The sequence below is a fragment of the Perca flavescens genome, unplaced genomic scaffold, assembly GCF_004354835.1.
Source record: "Perca flavescens isolate YP-PL-M2 unplaced genomic scaffold, PFLA_1.0 EPR50_1.1_unplaced_scaf_4, whole genome shotgun sequence".
NCBI lineage: Eukaryota > Metazoa > Chordata > Actinopteri > Perciformes > Percidae > Perca > Perca flavescens.
This window is the reverse complement of record NW_021166691.1, coordinates 126,232-148,731: the sequence shown is the minus strand read 5'-3', so window position 1 is coordinate 148,731 and position 22,500 is coordinate 126,232. Positions and strand designations below refer to the sequence as shown.

At 39.6% G+C, this 22,500-nt stretch overlaps 1 protein-coding gene and 1 pseudogene across 1 annotated transcript in view; both read left to right on the top strand.

Moving 5' to 3' along the window:
• LOC114551720 (caspase recruitment domain-containing protein 8) overlaps positions 1-1,983 on the top strand; it is a 24,856-nt gene extending 22,873 nt beyond the window's left edge. The window contains exons 11-12 of the mRNA XM_028572684.1: positions 965-1,200; positions 1,717-1,983. Of these exons, the coding sequence (XP_028428485.1) occupies positions 965-1,200; positions 1,717-1,730 (250 nt within the window). The 3' untranslated portion in view covers positions 1,731-1,983. The remainder of the gene's footprint in view (positions 1-964; positions 1,201-1,716) is intronic.
• Positions 1,984-5,023: 3,040 nt separating this feature from the next.
• The window catches only part of LOC114551719 (NLR family CARD domain-containing protein 3-like), a 91,093-nt pseudogene continuing 73,616 nt past the window's right edge, over positions 5,024-22,500 (top strand).

Here is a 22,500-nt window from a genome sequence, read left to right as displayed (position 1 = left end):
CACACACAGCAGGCCAAAAGTTTGGACCCACCTTCTCATTCAATGTGTTTCCTTTTTATCTTCATGACTATTTACATTGTAGATTCTCACTGAAGGCATCAAAACTATGAATGAACACATATGGAATTATGTACTTAACAAAAAGTGTGAAATAACTGAAAACATGTCTTATATTTTAGATTCTTCAAAGTAGCCACCCTTTGCTTTTTTTATTAATAAGGGAACAAGCACACCTGTGAAGGTAAAACCATTTCAGGTGACTACTTCATGAAGCTCATTGAGAGAACACCAAGGGTTTGCAGAGTTATCAAAAAAAGCAAAGGGTGGCTACTTTGAAGAATCTAAAATATAAGACATGTTTTCAGTTATTTCACACTTTTTTGTTAAGTACATAATTCCATATGTGTTCATTCATAGTTTTGATGCCTGCAGTGAGAATCTACAATGTAAATAGTCAAGAACTTTTGGCCTGTACATACATACATACATACATACTGTACATACATTCATTCTGAGTTAAACTCCCCACAGACACACACATGATGTAGTGTTCTACAATACTCCAAAATACTCAGTTACTTTCCACAAGTACAATATTTCCCTCAGAGATGTAATGGAGTACAAGTACAAATCAGCAGAACATGGAAATACTCAAGGAAAGTACACTACATTATGTATGTATTTGTGTGCAGTACTTCTGGTTCAACTTAAAAACATAACCGTGTTAAAGATGACCTATTATGTAGCATGTTCAGGTTCATACATAGTGTATTTTGTGATTGTACTAGAAGATGTTTACATGCTTCCTGTTTCTCCTCCTGCCCACGGCTGCTGCTGCTGTATTCTCTCTGCTGGAGTGCCTGTCTCTTTAACAAGATGGAAAGCAACAAATAACTCAATTAAATGCAAAAGAAATAATCAGAAACATGACAAAAAGCATTAAAACTGTCTCTGATTTGAACAGGACAGCTGACATGCTGCTGGACATCCTGAAGGACATGGATGAAGAGGAATTCAAGGATTTCAAGTGGAACCTGAGAAACATGAGGGAAATCAAACGGTGCGACCTGGAGCACGCAGACAGGCGTAAGACCGTGGACCTGATGCTGGCGTATGGCCGGCAGGAGGCCGTCAACATGACCAGAGAATCTCTGATGGAGATCCCGAGGAACGACCTGGTGGAGCGTTTGGCTGCAGAAGGTAGAAACACACAGCGCTTTATTAACCCTTCAGACAGTTTCACAAACACTCGAGTCACTTTTAATCACACTTCACAGCAAAGTACAGCTTTAAGATACTTGTTCTTTACTCGAGTGCAGCGCTGCAATATAACGAATGTACTCCAGTAGTTAATAATGTGTGTGTCTGTCTGTGTGTGTGTTTGTATGTGTCTGTGTGTGTGTGTCTTTGTATGTGTGTTTGGATCCTTTACACTTTCTAAAATGTTTTAAGACTTTAACTACATTTTCCTGATGATACTTACACACTTATACTGAAGTAACATTCTCACTACAGGACTGTTACTTTAACAGAGTTAACAGTAATCTGATTACTTCTTCCAGCGCTGCAGAGGTTAACAAGGAGTGTTTCCATTTATTTGCTCCTTTTTATGAACACTCATCGCTTTACGTTATCAGAAGATGAAACAGGAATGTATTAGATTCTGTCTGAACATCCCAGAATAATATCCAACCCCTCTCTCTCCTTGTGTTTCAGGGTTTCCAGGGTAACGGCGGAGCTGCACTGCCTCCTTCAATCTCCTCTTTCCATCCGTCTCATTCCAGAATTGATCCGTTTACGAGTGTTACCTGTCGGGTTCCCCCAGCAAACACTACCTTCTTGTAAACTGCTCGTGGGACCAAACATCTTCTTCTGTCTGTCCTTTACACAACCTCTGAAGAGAACTCGGTCAAAAGTCTTACATTTGTCACCTGATAGATGCTGGTTTTATTGTTTTTAATTGCTTTTAATATGCTTTTTATGTGTTGGTTTTATTGCTTATCTGTTTTTAATGTGATATATGTACTGGTTTTACTGTAAAGTATAATTGAGTACCATGTAAATTGCTATATAAATAAAATGTATTATTACATTATTATTATTATTATTATTAGAGGAAGACGCAGCTAACGTGGCTTAACATCCCAAAGAGCTGGACAGCCTCACCCAGGCCGGTAATACCGCCATCACAACATTACACACTTACGTTACACGGTTAAAACCCCTGGTAGCTGGAAGTAGTATTCAGATTACTGCAGTTAAAGTAATAATACCACACTGTAAACGCACTCTATTACAGTAACAGTCCTGCAGTGAAAATGTTCCTTCAGTAGAAGTGTGTAAATATCATCAGGAAAATGTAGTTAAGTTATTAAAACATTTTAGAAAGCGTAGAGGATCAAAACACACACACACACACACACACACATACACACACAGAGAAATACACACACAGTGTGTCTGTGTACGTCTGTGTGTCTCTGTGTATGTGTGTGTCTTTTTGTGTGTTTGTGTGTGTGTCTGTGTGTGTGTATGTGTGTGTGTGTTTGTGTGGGTTATGTGTCTGTGTGCGCGTGTGTCTGTCTGTGTGTATGTGTGTCTGTATGTATGTGTGTCTGTGTGTTTCTGTGTGTGTCTGTGTATGTATGTGTGTGTGTCTGTGTGTGTGTCTGTGTGTGTGTGTGTGTGTGTGTGTGTCTCTGTGTATCTGTGTCTCTGTGTGTCTGTGTACGTGTGTGTCTATGAATATGTGTGTGTGTGTGTGTGTGTGTGTGTGTGTGTGTGTGTGTTTGTCTGTGTGTGTGTGTGTGTGTGTGTGTGTGTGTGTGTGTGTGTGTGTGTGTGTGTGTGTGTGTGTGTGTGTGTGTGTGTGTGTGTGTGTGTGTGTGTTTGTCCCTGTGTGTTTGTTTGTCTCTGTGTGTCCTGACTGTCTGTTGTTCCTGTGTGTTAGTGTTGACGAACTGACCGAAGAGCCGGTTAATTAACCCGACTCGTGTCACTGAACCTGGAGACTCGAGTGCCATACGTCAATGAACCAACTCACTCCTGTTTTTTTTCTTTTACTTCATTCATGCCGTTGTGTGTAGCTGATATTCTTCTGCTACTGTGTGTGTGTAGTAATCTACCTCATTAGCTCCTCCAGTGGAGTGGTGGTGGTAGAATAAATTAGGAAATGAGCTACCTAGACCGTGCACCAGGCTACTGAACGAGACCGAATGTAACCGTGCAACCGGCCGGCCCGCTCGAGTCTAATGTAATCAAGCGGTGTCTTGGTTCTTGGCAAGTTTGAGTTATTAACCAAACCTTGTTTCTGGTGCATCTTAGAGGATTGTGTTCATGACAATTCACACATTATCGATGGGGAAGTACAGTACATCACATACAAATACACGTCATGTTATCTAGGTGGTTATGGTAAGTTAAATGTTAGAGAAGTGAATGTTGCTACGTGGTAGTTAGGCTAGGCTGTTACAAGGAGACCGCGCACCAGCAGGCTACTGAAAGAGACCGTAACCGTGCCTAATGCATGAGTCTATGTGTAATCACGGGTGTCTAGGTTCTCGGCAAGTTTGAGTTACCGATAACAGAAGCCTTTATGTCTCATGCATTTTAGAATTGTGTTCATAGAAATTCATATGCTACATTACCAAGGGGAAAGTATTTTATCACAAACAAATACACGTAATGTTATCTTGATAGTTATGTAAAGTCAAGTTACTTCCCCCCCCCCCCTCACACTGCCGGCGAGGGCACACGAACCGGTGATCTAATCTATTAGACCAACGACCGTCCGGTTGAACCGAGTCACATAAAAGAGTCGGTTGTCCCATCACTACTGTGTGTCTCCCATAGAGGGCGTAGTGTCCTGACGGTGTCTGTTGTTCCCGTGTGTCTCCCATAGAGGGCGTAGTGTCCTGACAGTGTCTGTTGTTCCCGTGTGTCTCCAGTAGAGGGCGTAGTGTCCTGACAGTGTCTGTTGTTCCTGTGTGTCTCCCATAGAGGGCGTAGTGTCCTGACGGTGTCTGTTGTTCCTGTGTGTCTCCAATAGAGGGCGTAGTGTCCTGACAGTGTCTGTTGTTCCTGTGTGTCTCCAGTAGAGGGCGTAGTGTCCTGACAGTGTCTGTTGTTCCCGTGTGTCTCCAGTAGGGGGCGTAGTGTCCTGACAGTGTCTGTTGTTCCTGTGTGTCTCCAATAGAGGGCGTAGTGTCCTGACAGTGTCTGTTGTTCCCGTGTGTCTCCAGTAGGGGCGTAGTGTCCTGACAGTGTCTGTTGTTCCCGTGTCTCCAGTAGAGGGCGTAGTGTCCTGACAGTGTCTGTTGTTCCCGTGTGTCTCCAGTAGAGGGCGTAGTGTCCTGACAGTGTCTGTTGTTCCCGTGTGTCTCCAGTAGGGGGCGTAGGGGGGGCGAGGTGGGAGACCACGGTGTAAAGGGGGAGGGAGTGTGTGTGTGTGTGTGTGTGTGTGTGTGTGTCAGAGTGTGTGTGTGTGTGTGTGTGTTGTGTGTGTCAGAGTGTGTGTGTGTGTGTGTGTGTGTGTGTGTGTGTGAGTGTGTGTGTGTGTGTGTGTGTGTGTGTGTGTGTGTGTGTGTGTGTGTGTGTGTGTGTGAGCCTGTTCTTTGTTCTAAAATGTTCCAACTTTTCATTCACAAAAGTTGCTGATTGTTTATAATACATAAATAAATAAAATTAGTTTCTGAAACATTAATTCATTGATTAAGTATTTTAAAATAATTCACTAAAATAATCTATTTGCATAACATGTAAATGATTAGAATAAAGGAATATACTATTACAAAGAACAAACATTTAATGTAATTTAAAATATTTTTCTTCCTGTCCTTCCTGCTGATGTCAACAGAGGGTTCCATGTAACCACTGATCTACAGTTATTATTTCCTAGATTTGGTAATGTGTGAATAGCAGAACTCTGGTTTAGTTTGATGCTCTCTGGGCGTTTCCTCTTGTTCCCTTTTTAAAGTTTACTTTAACTTCCTGGAGTTTGTTTCACAGTTTGTTCTCTCCGTGTGAAGCTCCAGCTGAAGGTAATTTAACTCTGTCTGTAATGTTCATATATATATATATATATATATATATATATATATATATATATATATATATATATATATATATATATATATATATATATATATATATATATTCATATATATGTGTGTGTGTGTGTGTGTGTGTGTGTGTGTGTGTGTGTATATATATATATATATATATATATATATATATATATATATATATATATATATATATATATATATATATATATATGTCTGTAATGTTTGACTGGTGAACTCCAGCTGTGGTTAGTTTAGTTTTAGAGTAGAAAGCTGCAGAGAAACCAACTCAACTGGACTTGTGATTCATTCAAACTGGAGTCTTAACAATGATCGGCCTCCATGTTGTGTAGATATCTGGGAGTATTACTATCTTATTGATCCTAAAATATACCTTAATGTAAACTCTTTAAACATCATCTGACACCGTTTAAATTATGTTTTGTTTCAGAGAAAGTTAAACATAATGAAAGTGTTTGAAGTCATTTCTGAAGGTGATAAAAAAAAAGTTTCATTTTTCCATCAACTTTTTCATGATTTCTCCATCAACTCTTCTCCATCAACTCTTCTTCATCAACTCTTCTTCATCAACTCTTCTACATCTACTCGTTGGACCATTTGAAGAAACTGTAAGTTGCTGTTTGATACTTTAACACCACGTTAGTCTCTGGTCTCTTCAGGGTTAGTTTCTGGCTCTGTAATGTTAAATATAATGTTTCTACTTCACTTCTTATTTCCTGACAAAGTGTGGAGGACTCTTGTGTTGAAGATCAGAAATCTGTCTGCAGCAGTTAGTGTCGGTCCTTCTATTCACTGACAGGACTGATGTGGAGACAACATGACTCAGCTCTTTTATTCTCTAACTAAATCTACTAATATGGAACAGCATCACTATGAGCTGGGTCTCCTCCAACAGGAACTAGTGTCTCTTCTTTATGATGCAACTTTGGGTTGAAATCCTATACCATGTTATTAGTAGAGTCCAATCCTAATCAGGACACTCTACAAATAGAGGAGGTGGAGAACACACTCTCAGGCCGGTTACACACTGGATGCGTCGTGTGAGTGTGTCAGGTTAGAGTTTACACACTGCCCTTGTATGTCATTTTGAGACTAATACATATTAATAAATGACATCAAGGTTTTGATATAAATGCAGATATAAATGTAATTTTTCTTTAAAAATAGATTTTCTAATATGTCACCTGTCAATCCAGAAGGAAATATTCTGGAGTCTATTTTGGCGTCAATCCTGCCGACGTTGTCTTTGCTGTAATTTAAGTTCCTAAATGTTGTAGGTTTCCACAGAATGAAGCCTTAGCTCGATGCTCATCTAAATCTCCTCCACATAAAGAAAATCTTAATTACATTGTATGTATTTATTTTGTAATACTTAATCAATAAAAACGTATTTCTTTTTAATTTTTTTAACACAATGTATTATTAACTTTAGTATATACTTGTATGAATGACAGATACCCCCATTTAGTGTGTGTGTTATGTGAGTAAAAAGGCGCTAGATGATCCATTGGTACAATGAAGATATACATTCCACTGAAGGACAGACCACCGAAATATTGTTATTTGGGGATAACCTTACTGTTATTGTGATGTAGTATTATATTAAGTATTGTATATTGTTCCAACTAGTGCAGTTAGCCGTCTGAATGAATGTTGGAGTAAACCCCACACACACACACACACACACACACACACACACAAATATACACACAAAAACAACACACACACACACACACACACACACACACACACACACACACACACACACAGCGCAGCAGGCAGAGGAGAGATCTACCATAGATAGATTGTATATTATTAGTCTATGAGATATACCCGTTTCTTTTCAGGAGACTTGTTTAAATTATGCCATATGCTATAAGCCTACATTATATTTTGTAGTTAGTTCATATTTTTGGTGTATTTGTTTTCTGATTTATTAGAAGTTGAGTTTCAGTCTGTATGATAAATGTAAACAGTTGTACATAAAGTGGTAACATGCTATGACATGTTATGGAGACTAAAGGGGAGACACCAACCTTTATCATTTGAATTTCTAATTTCCATCTCCCTGGGCATATACAGTGCACTACAATAATATAGAAATGATAATTCCACATAACACTAATAGGAACACATAGGACACACCAGTGCATATGCCTACTTATATTTTTAATTTAAACTGACTTAAACTTCATGGTATTGAGAAACGCCCCTCTGTCTCTCGGCCCTTCCTCTTGTTTCCTGTTCAGTTTCCTGTTCACTTTTCACAGTTTTTGACGCAGTTTTTTCTCTCCGTGTGAAGCTCCAGCTGAAGGTAATTTAACTCTAATGTCTGGAACGTTTTAATATACTGTGTATATATATAATATAATGTCTGTAACGTTTGACTGGTGAACTCCAGCTGTGGTTATTTTAGTTTTAGAGCAGAAAGTTGCAGAGAAACTAACACAACTGGACTTGTGGTTAACTAAAACTGGCGTCTTCACAACGATCCGCCATGTTGTGTGGATATCTGGGAGTGTTTCTGTCTTATATAGATCCTTTATTTCTGTCTTATAGATCCTTTATTTCTGTCTTATAGATCCTTTATTTCTGTTTTATAGATCCTTTATTTCTGTTTTATAGATCCTTTATTTCTGTTTTATAGATCCTTTATTTCTGTCTTATAGATCCTTTATTTCTGTCTTATAGATCCTTTATTTCTGTCTTATAGATCCTTTATTTCTGTTTTATAGATCCTTTATTTCTGTCTTATAGATCCTTTATTTCTGTCTTATAGATCCTTTATTTCTGTCTTATAGATCCTTTATTTCTGTCTTATAGATCCTTTATTTCTGTCTTATAGATCCTTTATTTCTTATGATAAACCCATCGGACATTTCCAGCAGCGTTTAGCAGCAGAAACACTAAAGAAGAGAAGCGCTTCGTTTCTCCGTCTGTACCGCGAGGTGGGGAGGAGGGGGTCTCTAAATAATACTTTATTTTAAACATTTTAAACATCATCTGGCACCGTTTAAATTCCGTTTGGTTTCAGAGGAAGTTTAACATAATGAAAGTGTTGAAGTAAGGCGGTACAAAAAGGTTTTAAGCCCCTGGCCTGATTTGGCTGGTTTGATCATAAGATGGCGTCTCTAGTTACTTCCTTATTCCTGCTGTCAGAAAACAAACCGTCGTCTCCACCAGAGTAAAGTCAGACACAACAGGACTCTACTGTTTCCTCTGGGACCTTTCAGAATAAAATGCAGTGACCTAAATGCCTCTGTTACTGTTGTAGTGATGTGTGGAGGAGGATGCACAGGACGAGGGCTGGGCGATATGGCCTAAAAAAAAATCCAAGATTTTTTCCTACTTAAAATCAATCTGCAGATGGTGAAGAAACTGTTCAAAACAAGTTTTAACTTCATTTTGATAAGTGTTTTCCCTACCATTGTTTTTTTTTTTTTTTTTTTTTTTTTGGGGATGACAACATTATATAATTCTGCTATGTATTCAAAAACAACAAATCAGATGCGAGAGATAAAGCTGTTTTCACACTTACAGGTAATTCTCTTCTCGTTCCTCGCTAAAAGTTCAAATAATTTTAACATTATTGCACAACCTTGCTGAGTAACGTCAGTGTTTCCTCTATGTTGATTGCATAGTGGCGGTGCGCCACGGTAAGATTTCCAGTGCCACGGTATCAGAAATAGGGCAGACGCACAACAGAGTTTCCTCTTTGTACACAACGCACCATAGTGCCTTCGGCTGTTTATGAAAAGTCATAAAGTCGTAGAGCCGTCTGCTCTACTGAACTCAAGCCAAGTGTCATTCGCTCTCTCTCCCCCTAGGGTGAGCTTAACTTTAACCTTTTTTTTTTAAAGTAAGTGCTGTAGTATAACTAACAGGAGACAAGTTTGGAGACATTACCTTATTTAATCATTAAATTAATAAATATTTTGTTGTATCTCTTTTCGGTGTAGTAATTTGTAGAAGTGTTATTTAAATAAACTCCTGGTGTACTTACAAACCTTCCAATCCATCGTTTTATGAGTAAATAACCTATTTGTACTAGAGTAGACGTTTGGTATCATTTTGGGCATTATTAGTGGGGTCATTTACGAGATACAAACCTGGATCCATTAGCGCCTGCACTAAGCTAACCAGCTAATAACGCTAACTCGTCCAATGTTCGACCCAGGTGAAAAAAGCTTCTGGGGGGGTGTTTGGCTCGAGGTCATGGTGCAAAGGACCCTAGGGTGAAATTAAAACAGTTGTCCAGGTTAGTTGGGGTGCATACCGCTGAAAACCAAAATGAAAACCGTAGCTGGTAACGTCCACTCAGCGTTTAGTTTTGTTGTTAAACTGTGTGTCTAAAATGGGTGGTGACGTTAAATGACCCTACGGTACCGTCTATTTGCTGGATGGTTTCAAGGTAACGGTTGGCAGCTAACATTAGCAGATAAGCCCGTACACTGACGTCCAATACTACCCCCCCCCTCCCTCGCTGAAAACATTTCTAGAGGAAACACAGTATGTGTCTGTGTGTGTACTCTGAACACACCATCCTCTGTTGTAATCTAAACATACTTTAGATGTAAAAACAGCTCTATTCCATGTGTTATTACATGTTATTACATGTTATCTGTCAGTCTGTGTGTTACTAGATTAGGTAATGCTGGTCTGTCTGGGCGGTTCCTCTTGTTTCCTGTTTAAAGTTTACTTTCACTTTCCAGAGGCTGATGTGTGACGCAGTTTATTCTCTCTGTGTGAAGCTCCAGCTGTGGTTAGTTTAGTTTATATATATATATAAGGTTTAGTTTGAGCTGAAACACTAAAAGAAGAAACACTAAAAAGAAGAAGCTTAATTTCTCCGTCTGTACCACGAGGAGGGGGGGGGGGAAATTTAAAATAAGTAATTTAAACATCATCTGACACCGTTTTAAATTCTGTTTTGTTTCAGAGAAAGTGAAACATAATGTTGATAAGGCTAAAGGCAGTGAAAAACAGTTTAGTGTGTGTGTTTTTACTTCCTGTGTCCCATCAGTGAAAAACACTATTAACCTCTATAGACGAGTGGAAAGTCCCTCGTGTTGTATTCACGGGACAAAAGAAGAATGTGTCTGTCTGTCCCAACCATGAAGCTGCAGTCAGGAAACTTTACAGCTGTGTAGTTGAGATCTAAATGAAGGCTGAGTGGGGTCCAAGCAAGGGGAGGAAGTAGGAGGAAAGACGTAAGGAAGGGCCAACTTTAAGCCCCTGCCTGGATTTGGTCGGTGTGATCCATCATAAGATGGCCTCTAGTTGTTTCCTTTCTCCTGCTGTCAGAAAACAAACCGTCGTCTCCACCAGAGTAAAGTCAGACACAACAGGACTCTACTGTTTCCTCTGGGACCTTTCAGAATAAAATGTAGTGACCTAAATGCCTCTGGTACTGTTGTAGTAATGTGTGGAGGAGGATGCACAGGACACAAAGGTGAGATTGATTGTCATAATGGAGTCTTGTCTCCGTTAGAGGACAGAAAGATGACATTAGTCAAAGTCAAAGTCTCTTTATTAGTCTCCCAAAGGAGAAATTTGTTTTGGACAGAGAGAAATTGCTGCAAGAGTAACATAGACACACATCAAACACAGGGTTAAAACAGTTAGACATTAAACATAAAGGCTACTCAAGTAGCTGTGCAAAATTACAAGTTACCATTTTCTAAAAAGGCAGTATAAAAAATGTATCCATTTGGAAATATAAATATACTTACAATCCATTATAAAAATGCAGTAATTCCTTCAGTCCTATCCATACATACATTCAGTCACAAATTTACATTAATAGAATTCGTGGTCATACATTCAGTGCTGCTCATTTATGAGCTTAACTGCGAGAGGAACAAATGAGTGCTTATACCTATTATTATATTTGCACAGAGGAACCCTCTACCTCACTCCTGAGTTCAATAACTCAAACTCTGAAAACAACAAATGAGAGTTATCAGATAGGATGATCTTAGCATGCCAGATTGTTGCATGATTAAAAAGCTCCTGCAGGTTGAGGGGTGCAGGTGTTCCCATAATTTTGCCTGCCGTCTTAACCAAATTAAAAATCTGTGTCTTGGATTTAACTGTCAAATTTCCAAACCAGCTGGTTATACCATACCGAAGAATTGACTCTATTGTTGCTCTATAGAAGATTAACAAGATATTTGAACAGACCCCGAACACTCTAAGTCTGCGTAAAAAATAAAGACGGTGATGAGTTCTGGCACAGACATTTGTTACATGTGTGCGCCAATTTAGGTCATTGTCAATATGCACTCCTAAATATTTAAAGGAGGACACCTGCTTGATGTGAAAACCATGAATGGCCACAGGGCTCTGGTCTCCAGCTGATCTTGGATCTACCAACATTTCAACAGTTTTACTAGTATTAATGTGAAGCTGATGTAAATCGCACCAGTTAACAAACTTGTCCACAGCAACTTGGTGGAAGCTGATATTGCTTTTTTTAGTAAGCAAACTGAGAAGGACAGTATCATCTGAAAATGTAACTATATATTGGTTTGGCTCAGAGCTGATGCAGTCATTGGTGTACAATGTGAACAGAAGAGGTGAACTGACACACCCTTGGGGGGCACCAGTGGTGCATACTGCTGGATCAGACAAGGAGGAATTAAACTTCACCTGCTGTGGCCTATTTGACAAAAATGAGTGATACCACCTGATTAAAAAGGGATTTACATTTAACTGAACTAATTTCCTAAGCATGATATCTGGCTGGATTGAATTAAAGGCAGAACTAAAATCAACAAAGAGCAGTCTGGCATATACCACAGGACATTTAAGATGCTTCAGAGTGAGATGCATTATTGTTGATATAGCATCACTTGTACTACGATTTTTGTGTAAGTGAATTGGTATTTATCTAACATTTGTTTCACATTGGTATGGAGTATCTCGATCATAAGCCTCTCCATTGATTTAAAAACATTGGAAGTAATAGCCACTGGTCGATAATCATTATTCTCCTGAGGACATGCCTTTTTGGGTACTGGAATAATAATAGATTTTTTCCAGAGTTCTGGTACTGTACATGTGTCTATAGAGAGCTGAAATAATTTATGCCAGGCTGGTGACAGTTCTTGTCAAAAAGTTTTTAAAAGAAAAGCAGACAGATTATCAGGGCCTGTTGCTTTGGTTGTTTGTATGTTTTTAAACACCTTAATAACAGTGTGTGGTTCAATTGTAATTCTATCCAAATCAACATTACAAATTACATTCTCCAAAACTACAGCACATTCCTTGACATTATCAGTATTAAAACGCATATAAAAATTATTCAGTCCTGGAGTCTTGTCTCCATTAGAGGACAGAAAGATGACATTAGTCCTGGAGTCTTGTCTCCATTAGAGGACAGAAAGATGACATTAGTCCTGGAGTCTTGTCTCCATTAGAGGACAGAAAGATGACATTAGTCCTGGAGTCTTGTCTCCATTAGAGGACAGAAAGATGACATTAGTCCTGGAGTCTTGTCTCCATTAGAGGACAGAAAGATGACATTAGTCCTGGAGTCTTTCCAGTGTCCCTGTTCTCCCAGAAAGAGAATGAATGACAGAGCAGGATGAGCAGAGAGCAGAAATCATTCAGTGAAGAGCTTCAGACTTTATTTTCTGCTTGATAGCTTCTAGTTTCTCCAGCAGCTTCTGGTTCTGGAGATTAAAAAGTGGTCTTCCTCTCTTTCTAACAGGACCCATCAGAGACCAGACCCTGCTGGACCTGAACCTGAACCTGGAACCTGCTGTGTGTCCATGGAGACACCACTACTTTAAAAACAAAGGCAACCTGGAAGGGAGAGGCGAATAGAAATGGAGGAAAGGCGAATAGAAATGGAGGAGAGAGGATTGATGGAGAGACTTGAATGGCAGAAGGAGAGAATAGAGATGGAAAGGGAAATAGAAATGTTAAGAAGAAGATTGAGGTGAGTTGTGAACATCCAGCAAACTGGAACAAGTCTCATTGGATGGAACTACATCCTGTCTGGGTTGTTTTGTGACCTGTCAGTCTGAAAGCATGAAAGGAATTATTAGAGTTGATGACTGCAATGAGAATATTTTTGGAAAATATTTTCCTGTCTCATTGAAAATATCTTTCCGTTTAGACAAAAACATTTTAAAATGTTTTTATTCTGATTTCAAAAGATATTTTTATTGAGTTTTGGACAGAAAGTAATGCATTATTGGCATCTAATTGTTAATAATTAATAAATATATTTTATGCAGGAAGACTTAACTGAACATGTGTCCCTAAATAAATGTGTTTAATATAATTTATGTTTAATAATTAGGCCTATATACATATTTATCTTAATTATATACAGTATTTTCTCATTTATGTTATGCAGGGTGTCTTTAACTGAACTTTTTCTATCAGGACCAGACCAGAGTTTCAGTTATGTTATGTTTTGTTATGTCTTTAACTGAACATCTTTAATAAATGTGTTTTTCTATCAGGACCAGACCAGAGTCTGCTGAATCTGGATATGAACCCAGCTGTGTGTCCTTTAAGAGCGACTGGTCAAAGGAGGATGTGATTGATTTTAAACGTGATTCTGACAAAAAGTAAGTCGTTATTAGCCTTCACTTGTTAATAAGTATGTATATAGCCTGTTGTATTATTATATTTATCAGCTCTTATCAGTAGAATTCAATGCTTCTTCCTCTTTTTCTTTAAACTATCTGCTGATGGAAGGTAAGAATTTAAAACTGATAAACATTACTAATATTTGAAATATTAGAAATATCTAACAGTTGTTAAAAGATTGAACATATTTTTCAACCGTTTTATTCTGATATACACATTTAAGTCCATTGATCCCTAATCCCCCCCCCCCTTCATTCACAAAGAAAATTGGTGACCTCAAAGGTTGGATTTTTCCTCATTTTTTTAATTAAGGCATTAAGATCAATTACCTAAAGATTTTTTTTTTTATTCCTCTTTTTAGTCAACTTTAGCATGGATTCATAAACTTATGCTTAGCACTGTATTTTCTCAGTTATGTTATGTTTTGTTATGTCTTTAACTGAACATCTTCAATAAATGTGTTTTTCTATCAGGACCAGACCAGAGTCTGATGAATCTGGATATGAACCCAGCTTTGTGTCCCTCAAGAGCGACCGGTCAAAGGATGATATGATTGATTTTAAACAAACCCATCCATCTGACAGAAAGTAAGTTATCAGGACCATATGATGAGATTCATAGATGTAGTATTTTAGAAGTATTTCACATAGGCATCATTTTCGTCAGACACTAGATTGTATTAAGTTGCTGTGAGTTGTAAAATCACCTCTTATTATTATTTGGTATTTAAGCCTTTATTAGTGACAGCTTAGACATAAACAGGGAGAAGGGGGGGGGTATGACATACAGGAAAATGTTGCAGGTCAGAATCAAACCCACGACCTCCACATCGAGAACTGAGCTTCTATATATGGATGGATCTACCACTAGGCCACCCAGGCACCCATATGTTCACCATTTCTGAACACACAGCAGAACATAACTTCATCTGGGACCTGACCGGGCAAAGAGAGCAGTCTTCCTCACTCAGACCAGTCTGCTGCTCCAGGAGTCCTTTAGGCCAACCATGTTGTAGCCAGAGTATGTGAGCGGAGCGGAGCGAGTCTTAGACAGAGCGTAGAGCGGCATTTTTAAAAGGACGGAGCGCCGCTCTGTTTCCCGCTCACACCACGAGTCTGAGCATGCTCAGTCAAGCCTGACCCAGAATCCATCTGTCTTGCACTGTCATCAACAGACTATTTTCATTCAAAACTCGGCTCAATAATGGAGTTCAAAAAGTACTTCAAAAAAGAAAACGAGAAATCATACAGGTGTACTATTAACTAGAAAATTCCGGAAGAAATTTTGACAGTGTGCCTACTACTTGGTGCACATCTCAATAACACTAGCTAAGTAGATACATATGTCACACTGTCACAGAGAGAGAGAGAGAGAGAGAGAAAACGAATACTTGTTTGATGGATTTAGGATGCTTAAAGTACTAATTATTTACATGGAGTCTGGTGGGTTTAGCGACACAAGCCTCAGCAATTCAATATATATATAATTTGCTGAAATTTTAAATACATAGTGTTGATTTAATGGTGAAGTGTTAATTGTCTTAACCTTTAAGAGCTATACCTTTTTAAAACCTATTTAAGACCTTTCTGTTTACCAGAAACAGCTATTAAGTAGCTAGCGCTAAACACACCAGACTCCATTTAAAAAATAGTACTTTTAGCGAGCATAGAGACAACATATATTTTCACATGTAAATCGGTAAACTATGTTTTTATTTCAACGAACACTAGAGTTTTGATGGTGGGAAAAGTGTAGAGAAGCCCAAAAACGGCTTTTCATAGCTTTATTTGTTTTCTGTCGACTTTGAATGAAGTATGTTTTACGATGCTTAAAGTACTGATTATTTACATGGAGTCTGGTGGGTTTACCGACACAAGCCTCAGCAATACAATATATATATATGATTTGCTTAAATTTTAAATACATACAGTGTTGTTTTAATGGTGAAGTGTTAATTGTCTTGACCTTTTAGAGATAGACCTTTTTAAAACCTATTTAAGACCTTTATGTTTACCAGAAACAGCTATTAAGTAGCTAGCGCTAAACACACCAGACTCCATTTAAAAAATAGTACTTTTAGCGTGAATAGAGCCAACATATTTTCACATGTAAATCGGTAACCTATGTGTTTAAACCACCACTAGAGTTGTGATTTGGAAAAGTTTCCAAAACCAAACTTTATTTTGTTTCTGTAGTAGTTGTTTTTACGATGAAATGACTGTTTATTTACATGGAAAAGTGAGCCTGTTTTAACAGTGAATTGTTAAGTGTCTTAACCCTTCAGACCTATTTAAGACCTTTATGTTTACCAGAAACAGCTATTTTTCAAAAAAATAGTACTTGTAGCGTGAATTTTTTCACATCTAAATCTAACCTATGTGTTTATTTCAACCACCACTAGAGTTGTGATGGTTGGAAAAGTGTAGTGTGTTTTATTTGGTTTCTGTCGACAAGTGTGTTTTATGATGCTTAAATGACTGTTTGTTTATTTACAAGGAGTCTGGTGAAAAACAGCTTTTGGGGATTAGGTCTGAAGTCAGTTAGGAGTCAGTCAGTTGGTCAGTTAGTCCATCATTACATCATGTTAGCTGAGAAATAACACTTCTCCTTCCTTCCTCTCCTCCTCCTCTCATCATCACAATAGAGATAAAAGTCTGGCCAACGCATTGATGTGGTTTTAAGTTTTCTTGTCCTCTCCTTTTCTTCTTCTCCTGTGGCAGTATGTGTTGCTAAAGTGATTCAACACTGCTTGAGTAAAGGCCATCGACACCAAAGGTATATAGTTAATATCGTTAGTAACAGCTTATCTGAGCTACCTTTACTCTGCTTTCCTGTAAAGAGAGGACAACATGGCCGACAGTAAAGATGAGGTGTGTGAGGGTGTGAAGTTGTTGCTATGGTGATTTCCACAATGCAGGGGTAGGGAGGGGGAGACAGTGTCTTCCATGGGTCAAACATATACATGTAATGATAATTAATCCTCTTAAGTTTGTTCTGTAATTCAAAAACCGTGGGTCCAAACGACAAAATATTATGATCACCAGAGAGACAAAAGTCTGGTGAACGCATTGATGTGGTTTTTAGGTTTGTGGTGTCAAACATATGGGACACAGAGCAGGTAACAGACAGGGAACCATCTGCATCCTTCAGATACTTTATTCAGTTTCTGTCGGCAGTTGGTATCAAGAGAGCCAAAAGTGGACGTCTGTTGGATTCCATAGTTACATGTCTGCGACCGGGACAAAATTTCCTACATTTTGACCAACTATGATGTATGAAGAGTGAAAACTGTAGGAGGGAGAGAGCAATTTGTTTGGAAAACTTTCAAAGAATCATAATGCAGCTTCACCCTCTAGCTCTCAGCATTCTCTCCCCATACAAACACAATGGAAAATCTCAACCGGTCTGAAGAAGTACTGCAGCTTCAGTTTTGTTACAGTTTCTATCGGCAGTTGGTTTCAAAATAACAAAAAGTAAAGGTCCGGTGGTTTCCATAGTCACATGTCTGCGACCGGGACAAGATTTCCTACATTTTGACCACCTATGATGTATGTAGAGTGAAAATTGTACGGGAGAGAGCAGTTTGTTTGGAAAGAAATTTCAGCGAATTGTACTGCAACTCCACTGTTTCTATCGGCAGTTGGAGTGTCTAGAGCAAAAAGTGTACGTCCGGTGGATTCCATAGTCACATGTCTGCGACCGCCACAAGATTTCCTACATTCTGACCAAGTATGATGTATGAAGAGTGAAAACTGTAGGAGGTAGACCAATTTGTTTGGAAAATTTCCGAGAATCGTACTTCAGCTCCCCACTCTGACTCCCACTCTAACTCTCAACATTCCGGCCCCATACACACACATGGGAAAATCTGAAACGGTCTGAAAAGACGACGATACGTAAACTGTGATTTCGTAGAGACCGTGCTTGATATCTGAATGCCCATTCAGCCCAATAAAGGCCTAAGCCATGTCTTCGGTTTAAACTTTTAATCTTTTTTTCTACATTAAAGTATGGCGATACAGCATGGTCCCAAAGGGGGCTTGTTTTGAGCGATGTTTAGCAATTTCCCGACGATTTCCCATTAAAGTCTATGGGAAATTTTAGCCGCTTTTTGCCAATTTCGTGAAAACCGTGCGGCAAATCTCTTAGAAAACACATAGCACACCATTCCCGAGCGTTACCCACGTGATGATGTCATTTGTGTGTGTGTGTTGGCAACGCTTCGTGAGCCTTAGTGGGACAAAAATGTGGCGGAAGATGGAGAATAAGAAATAACTAGAAAATTCCGGGAGAAAGTTTGACAGTGTGCCTCCTACTTGGTGCACATCCGATTAACACAGAAGTAGCTGTAGTGACATACATAGGTCACACTGTCACTGAGAGACAGAGAGAATACAATTGATTAACAATAGCAATAGGGAATGGATGGATGGGTTTATAAGACACCACAAAGGCATACAGGTCAAGACCAGAGTACAGCGTAGTACCACTTACCGTTTCTTTTGACTTTTGAGTCTGGTTGGTTTAGGAGGCTTAAAGTACTGATTATTTACATGAAGTCTGGTGGGTATACAACGCTAAAATTACTGATTATTTACATGGAGTCTGGTGGGTTTACCGACACAAGCCTCAGCAATAAAATATATATATGATTTGCTTAAATTTTAAATACATACAGTGTTGTTTTAATGGTGAAGTGTTAATTGTCTTGACCTTTTAGAGATATACCTTTTTAAAACCTATTTAAGACCTTTATGTTTACCAGAAACAGCTATTAAGTAGCTAGCGCTAAACACACCAGACTCCATTCAAAAAATAGTACTTTTAGCGTGAATAGAGCCAACATATTTTCACATGTAAATCGGTAACCTATGTGTTTATTTCAACCTACACTATAGTTGTGATGGTTGGAAAAGTGTAGAGAAGACCAAAAACGGCTTTTAATAGCTTTATTTTGTTTCTGTCAACTTTGAATGAAGTGTGTTTTACGATGCTTAAAGTACTGATTATTTACATGGAGTCTGGTGGGTTAAGCGACGATGTGTGTGTGTGTGTGTGTGTGTGTGTGTGAGAGAAGAAAGTGTGTGTGTGTGTGTGTGTGTGTGTGTGTGTGTGTGTGTGTGTGTGTGTGTGTGTGTGTGTGTGTGTGTGTGTGTGTGTGTGTGTGTGTGAGAATGTGTGTGTGCGTGTGTGTGGGTGTGTGTGTGCATCCCTCCCTCTCTCCCTCCTTCCCTTCCTTCCTCTCTTCCTCTCTCCCTTCCTCCCTCTCTCCCTTCCTTCCTCTCTCCCTCTCTCCCTTCCTCTCTTCCTCTCTCCCTTCATCCCTCCCTCTCTTCCTTCCTTCCTTCCGTCCTTCCCTTCCTCCCTTCCTCCCAGAAGTCTCCATGTCTGTGTCAGAACTTGTTGCTATGGTGATTTCCACAGTGCAGGGGTAGGGAGGGGGAGACAGTGTCTTCCATGGGTCCAACATATCTATGTAATGATAATTAATCCTCTTAAGTTTCTTCTGTAATTCAAAAACCGTGGGTCCAAACGGCAAAATATTATGATCACCAGAAAGATAAAAGTCTGGTGAACACATTGATGTGGTTTTTATGTTTGTGGTATGAAACATATGGGACACAGAGCAGGTAACAAACAGGGAACCATCTGCATCCTTCAGATACTTTTTTTCAGTTTCTATCGGCAGTTGGTGTGTCTACAGCAAAAAGTTTACATCCAGTGGATTCCATAGTTACATGTCTGCGACCGTCACAAAATTTCCTACATTTTGACCAAGTTTGATGTATGAAGAGTGAAAACTGTAGGGTAGACATCAATTTGTTTGGAAAAATTTCAGATAATCAATTTGTTTGGAAAATCTCAACCTGTCTGAAGAAGTACTGCAGCTTCAATTTCCAGAATCGTTTGAAAATAACAAAAAGTCCCCACTTCCATAGTCACATGTCTGCGACCCTACATTTTAACCAACTATGATAACTCTCAACATTGAGTGAAAACTGTCATGGAAAATCTGAACCGGTTTGAAAAGACGGAAAAAAAAACTGTGATTTCAGTCCAGAGACCGTTGGTGTGTCTATTGATATCTGAAATGCCCATTCAGCCAATAAAAGGCCAAAGTGTTGTCTTTGGTTTGAACTTTTAATTTTATTTCTACATTAAAGTATGGTGATACAAAAGACGGTCCAAATGGGGCTTGTTTTCTGAATGCCCATTCAGCCCAATAAAGGCCAAAGTGTTGTCTTCGGTTTAGACTTTTAATTTTTTTTCTACATTAAAGTATGGCGATACAGCATGGTCCCAAATGGGGCTTGTTTTGAGCGATTTCTCGACGATTTCCCATTCAAGTCTATGGACAATTTTGCGCCGTTTTTGCGATTTCGTGAAAACCGTCGCCAAATCTCTTAGAAAAGTCATAGCACACCATTCCCGGCGTTACCCACGTGATGATGTCATTTGTGTGCGCGTGTTGGCAACGCTTCGTGAGCCTTAGTGGGACAAAAATGTGGCGGAAGATGGAGAATAAGAAATAATAATAAGTATGAGAAACAATAGTCAGTGTGCCGATTGCTGCTATTGCAGCACATCGGCACACTGAATAAACTAACTAACAGTGATAATGTGGTACAAGAAAACGAATGTGGAGACATCGTTTCAGTAAGTAAAGATTCCTTTTGGAATCTAAAAAGGCATTTTTTAAAATGATGTACATGGACTATGAACCGCTGAGTAAAGAAGAACGCGAAGGGATGCAGCGCCAGCGCAGCTCAACCCCCATGCTACAACACCGTACGGGACACGCTCATGCACATGCTCTGGAAGAGATGGAAGCCAAACTGCGAGACCTACCGCAAATGGTGATGGGCTCGTTCTGTCGGTGGACATTTGGAACTGAAACTGAAAACATTTCTATTTGAAAAATGTTGATGTTGCTCATTAGTTCTTTAGGAGGTAAGGCTGTGGTCTAAGCTAAAAGTGATATACATGTAGATTTTTTTCCTTTTTTGGAGCGAGCGGGGGGCGATTTGAGTGGAGCACGAAGCAAACTGCGATGAGAGCTGAGCGATAATGAGTGGAGCGGCCTGATGTAGCTTTGAGCGGGGGAGCAGAGGGGTGAACAGTTCCAATTCTCACCGCTCCACTCCGCTCATATGCTCTGGTTGTAGCCCTGGTTTACCTCTTAGTTCTTTCTGTTGATTCACAGTGGGGTCAGCAGCACCACCAACACTTTAACGTCAGGGGAAACCATCTGATTCAGTGTTGTAATCAACACTTTAATGTCACAGGACCTTTACCTTGTGTTTGTCTCTGTGTGGACAGACATGATGTGATCTAATTCTTCCTGATTCCTCCACAGAGTGGACCAGGAGAGCTCAGAGGTTCCCAGTGGGCAGTCTGCCCAGCAGCATCAAACACACCTGGACTCCATCTTTATGGTCTGTACAACAACTACTTTCACATCTATTCTGTTCACAACCATCTCCATGCTGTATGTTTCAGACCAGTGGATTGTCAGTCTGTCCAACATGGATCTGATGTTTGCTTCCATGATTTCAGTTTGATTGTGTCATTCATAAAATCTTCTGTCCCAGCTGCTGGAGGAGAACATCGTCACTTTTGTGAAGAACGAGCTGAAGAAGATCCAGAAGGTTCTGAGTCCAGATTACCCAGAATGCTCAGAGAGTAAGAGGGAGGATGAGGATGAAGAGCAGAGGAGGAGCAGAGAGGCTTTTCTGAAGATCACACTGCACTTCCTGAGGAGAATGAAGCAGGACGAGCTGGCTGACCGTCTGCAGAGCAGTAAGAGGATTTCTCTAAAGATTTAACTTGCTGGACTAATGGGACGTTTACTAATGTCTCCAGAGAAGGGTCAAAGTATGTTCCTGTTTCTTTATAAATCAAATACTGAAATTCTTTATTGTGTGTTCATTCAGGAAGTTGTTCTGGAGTCTGCCGACGTAAACTCAAATCTAACCTAAACAAGAAGTTCCAGCGTGTGTTTGAGGGGATTGCTAAAGCAGGAAACCAAACCTTTCTGAATCAGATGTTCACAGAGATCTACATCATAAAGGGAGAGACTACAGAGGTCAATGCTGAACATGAGGTCAGACAGATTGAAACAGCATCCAGGAAACCAGACAGACCAGAAACAACAATCAGACAAGAAGACATCTTTAAAGCCCCACCTGGAAGAGATGAACCAATCAGAACAGTGATGACAAAGGGAGTGGCTGGCATCGGGAAAACAGTCTTAACACAGAAGTTCACTCTGGACTGGGCTGAAGACAAAGCCAACCAGGACATCCAGTTCACATTTCCATTCACCTTCAGAGAGCTGAATGTGCTGAAAGAGAGAAAGTACAGCTTGGTGGAACTCGTTCATTACTTCTTTAGTGAAACCAAAGAAGCAGGAATCTGCAGGTTTGAAGAGTTCCAGGTTGTGTTCATCTTTGATGGTCTGGATGAGTGTCGACTTCCTCTGGACTTCCTCAACACTAAAATCCTGACTGATGTTACAGAGTCCACTTCAGTGGGTGTGCTGCTGACAAACCTCATCAGGGGGAATCTGCTTCCCTCTGCTCACCTCTGGATAACCACACGACCTGCAGCAGCCAATCAGATCCCTCCTGAGTGTGTTGACATGGTGACAGAGGTCAGAGGGTTCACTGACCCACAGAAGGAGGAGTACTTCAGGAAGAGATTCAGAGATGAGGAGCAGGCCAGCAGAATCATCTCCCACATCAAGACATCACGAAGCCTCCACATCATGTGTCACATCCCAGTCTTCTGCTGGATCACTGCTGGAGTT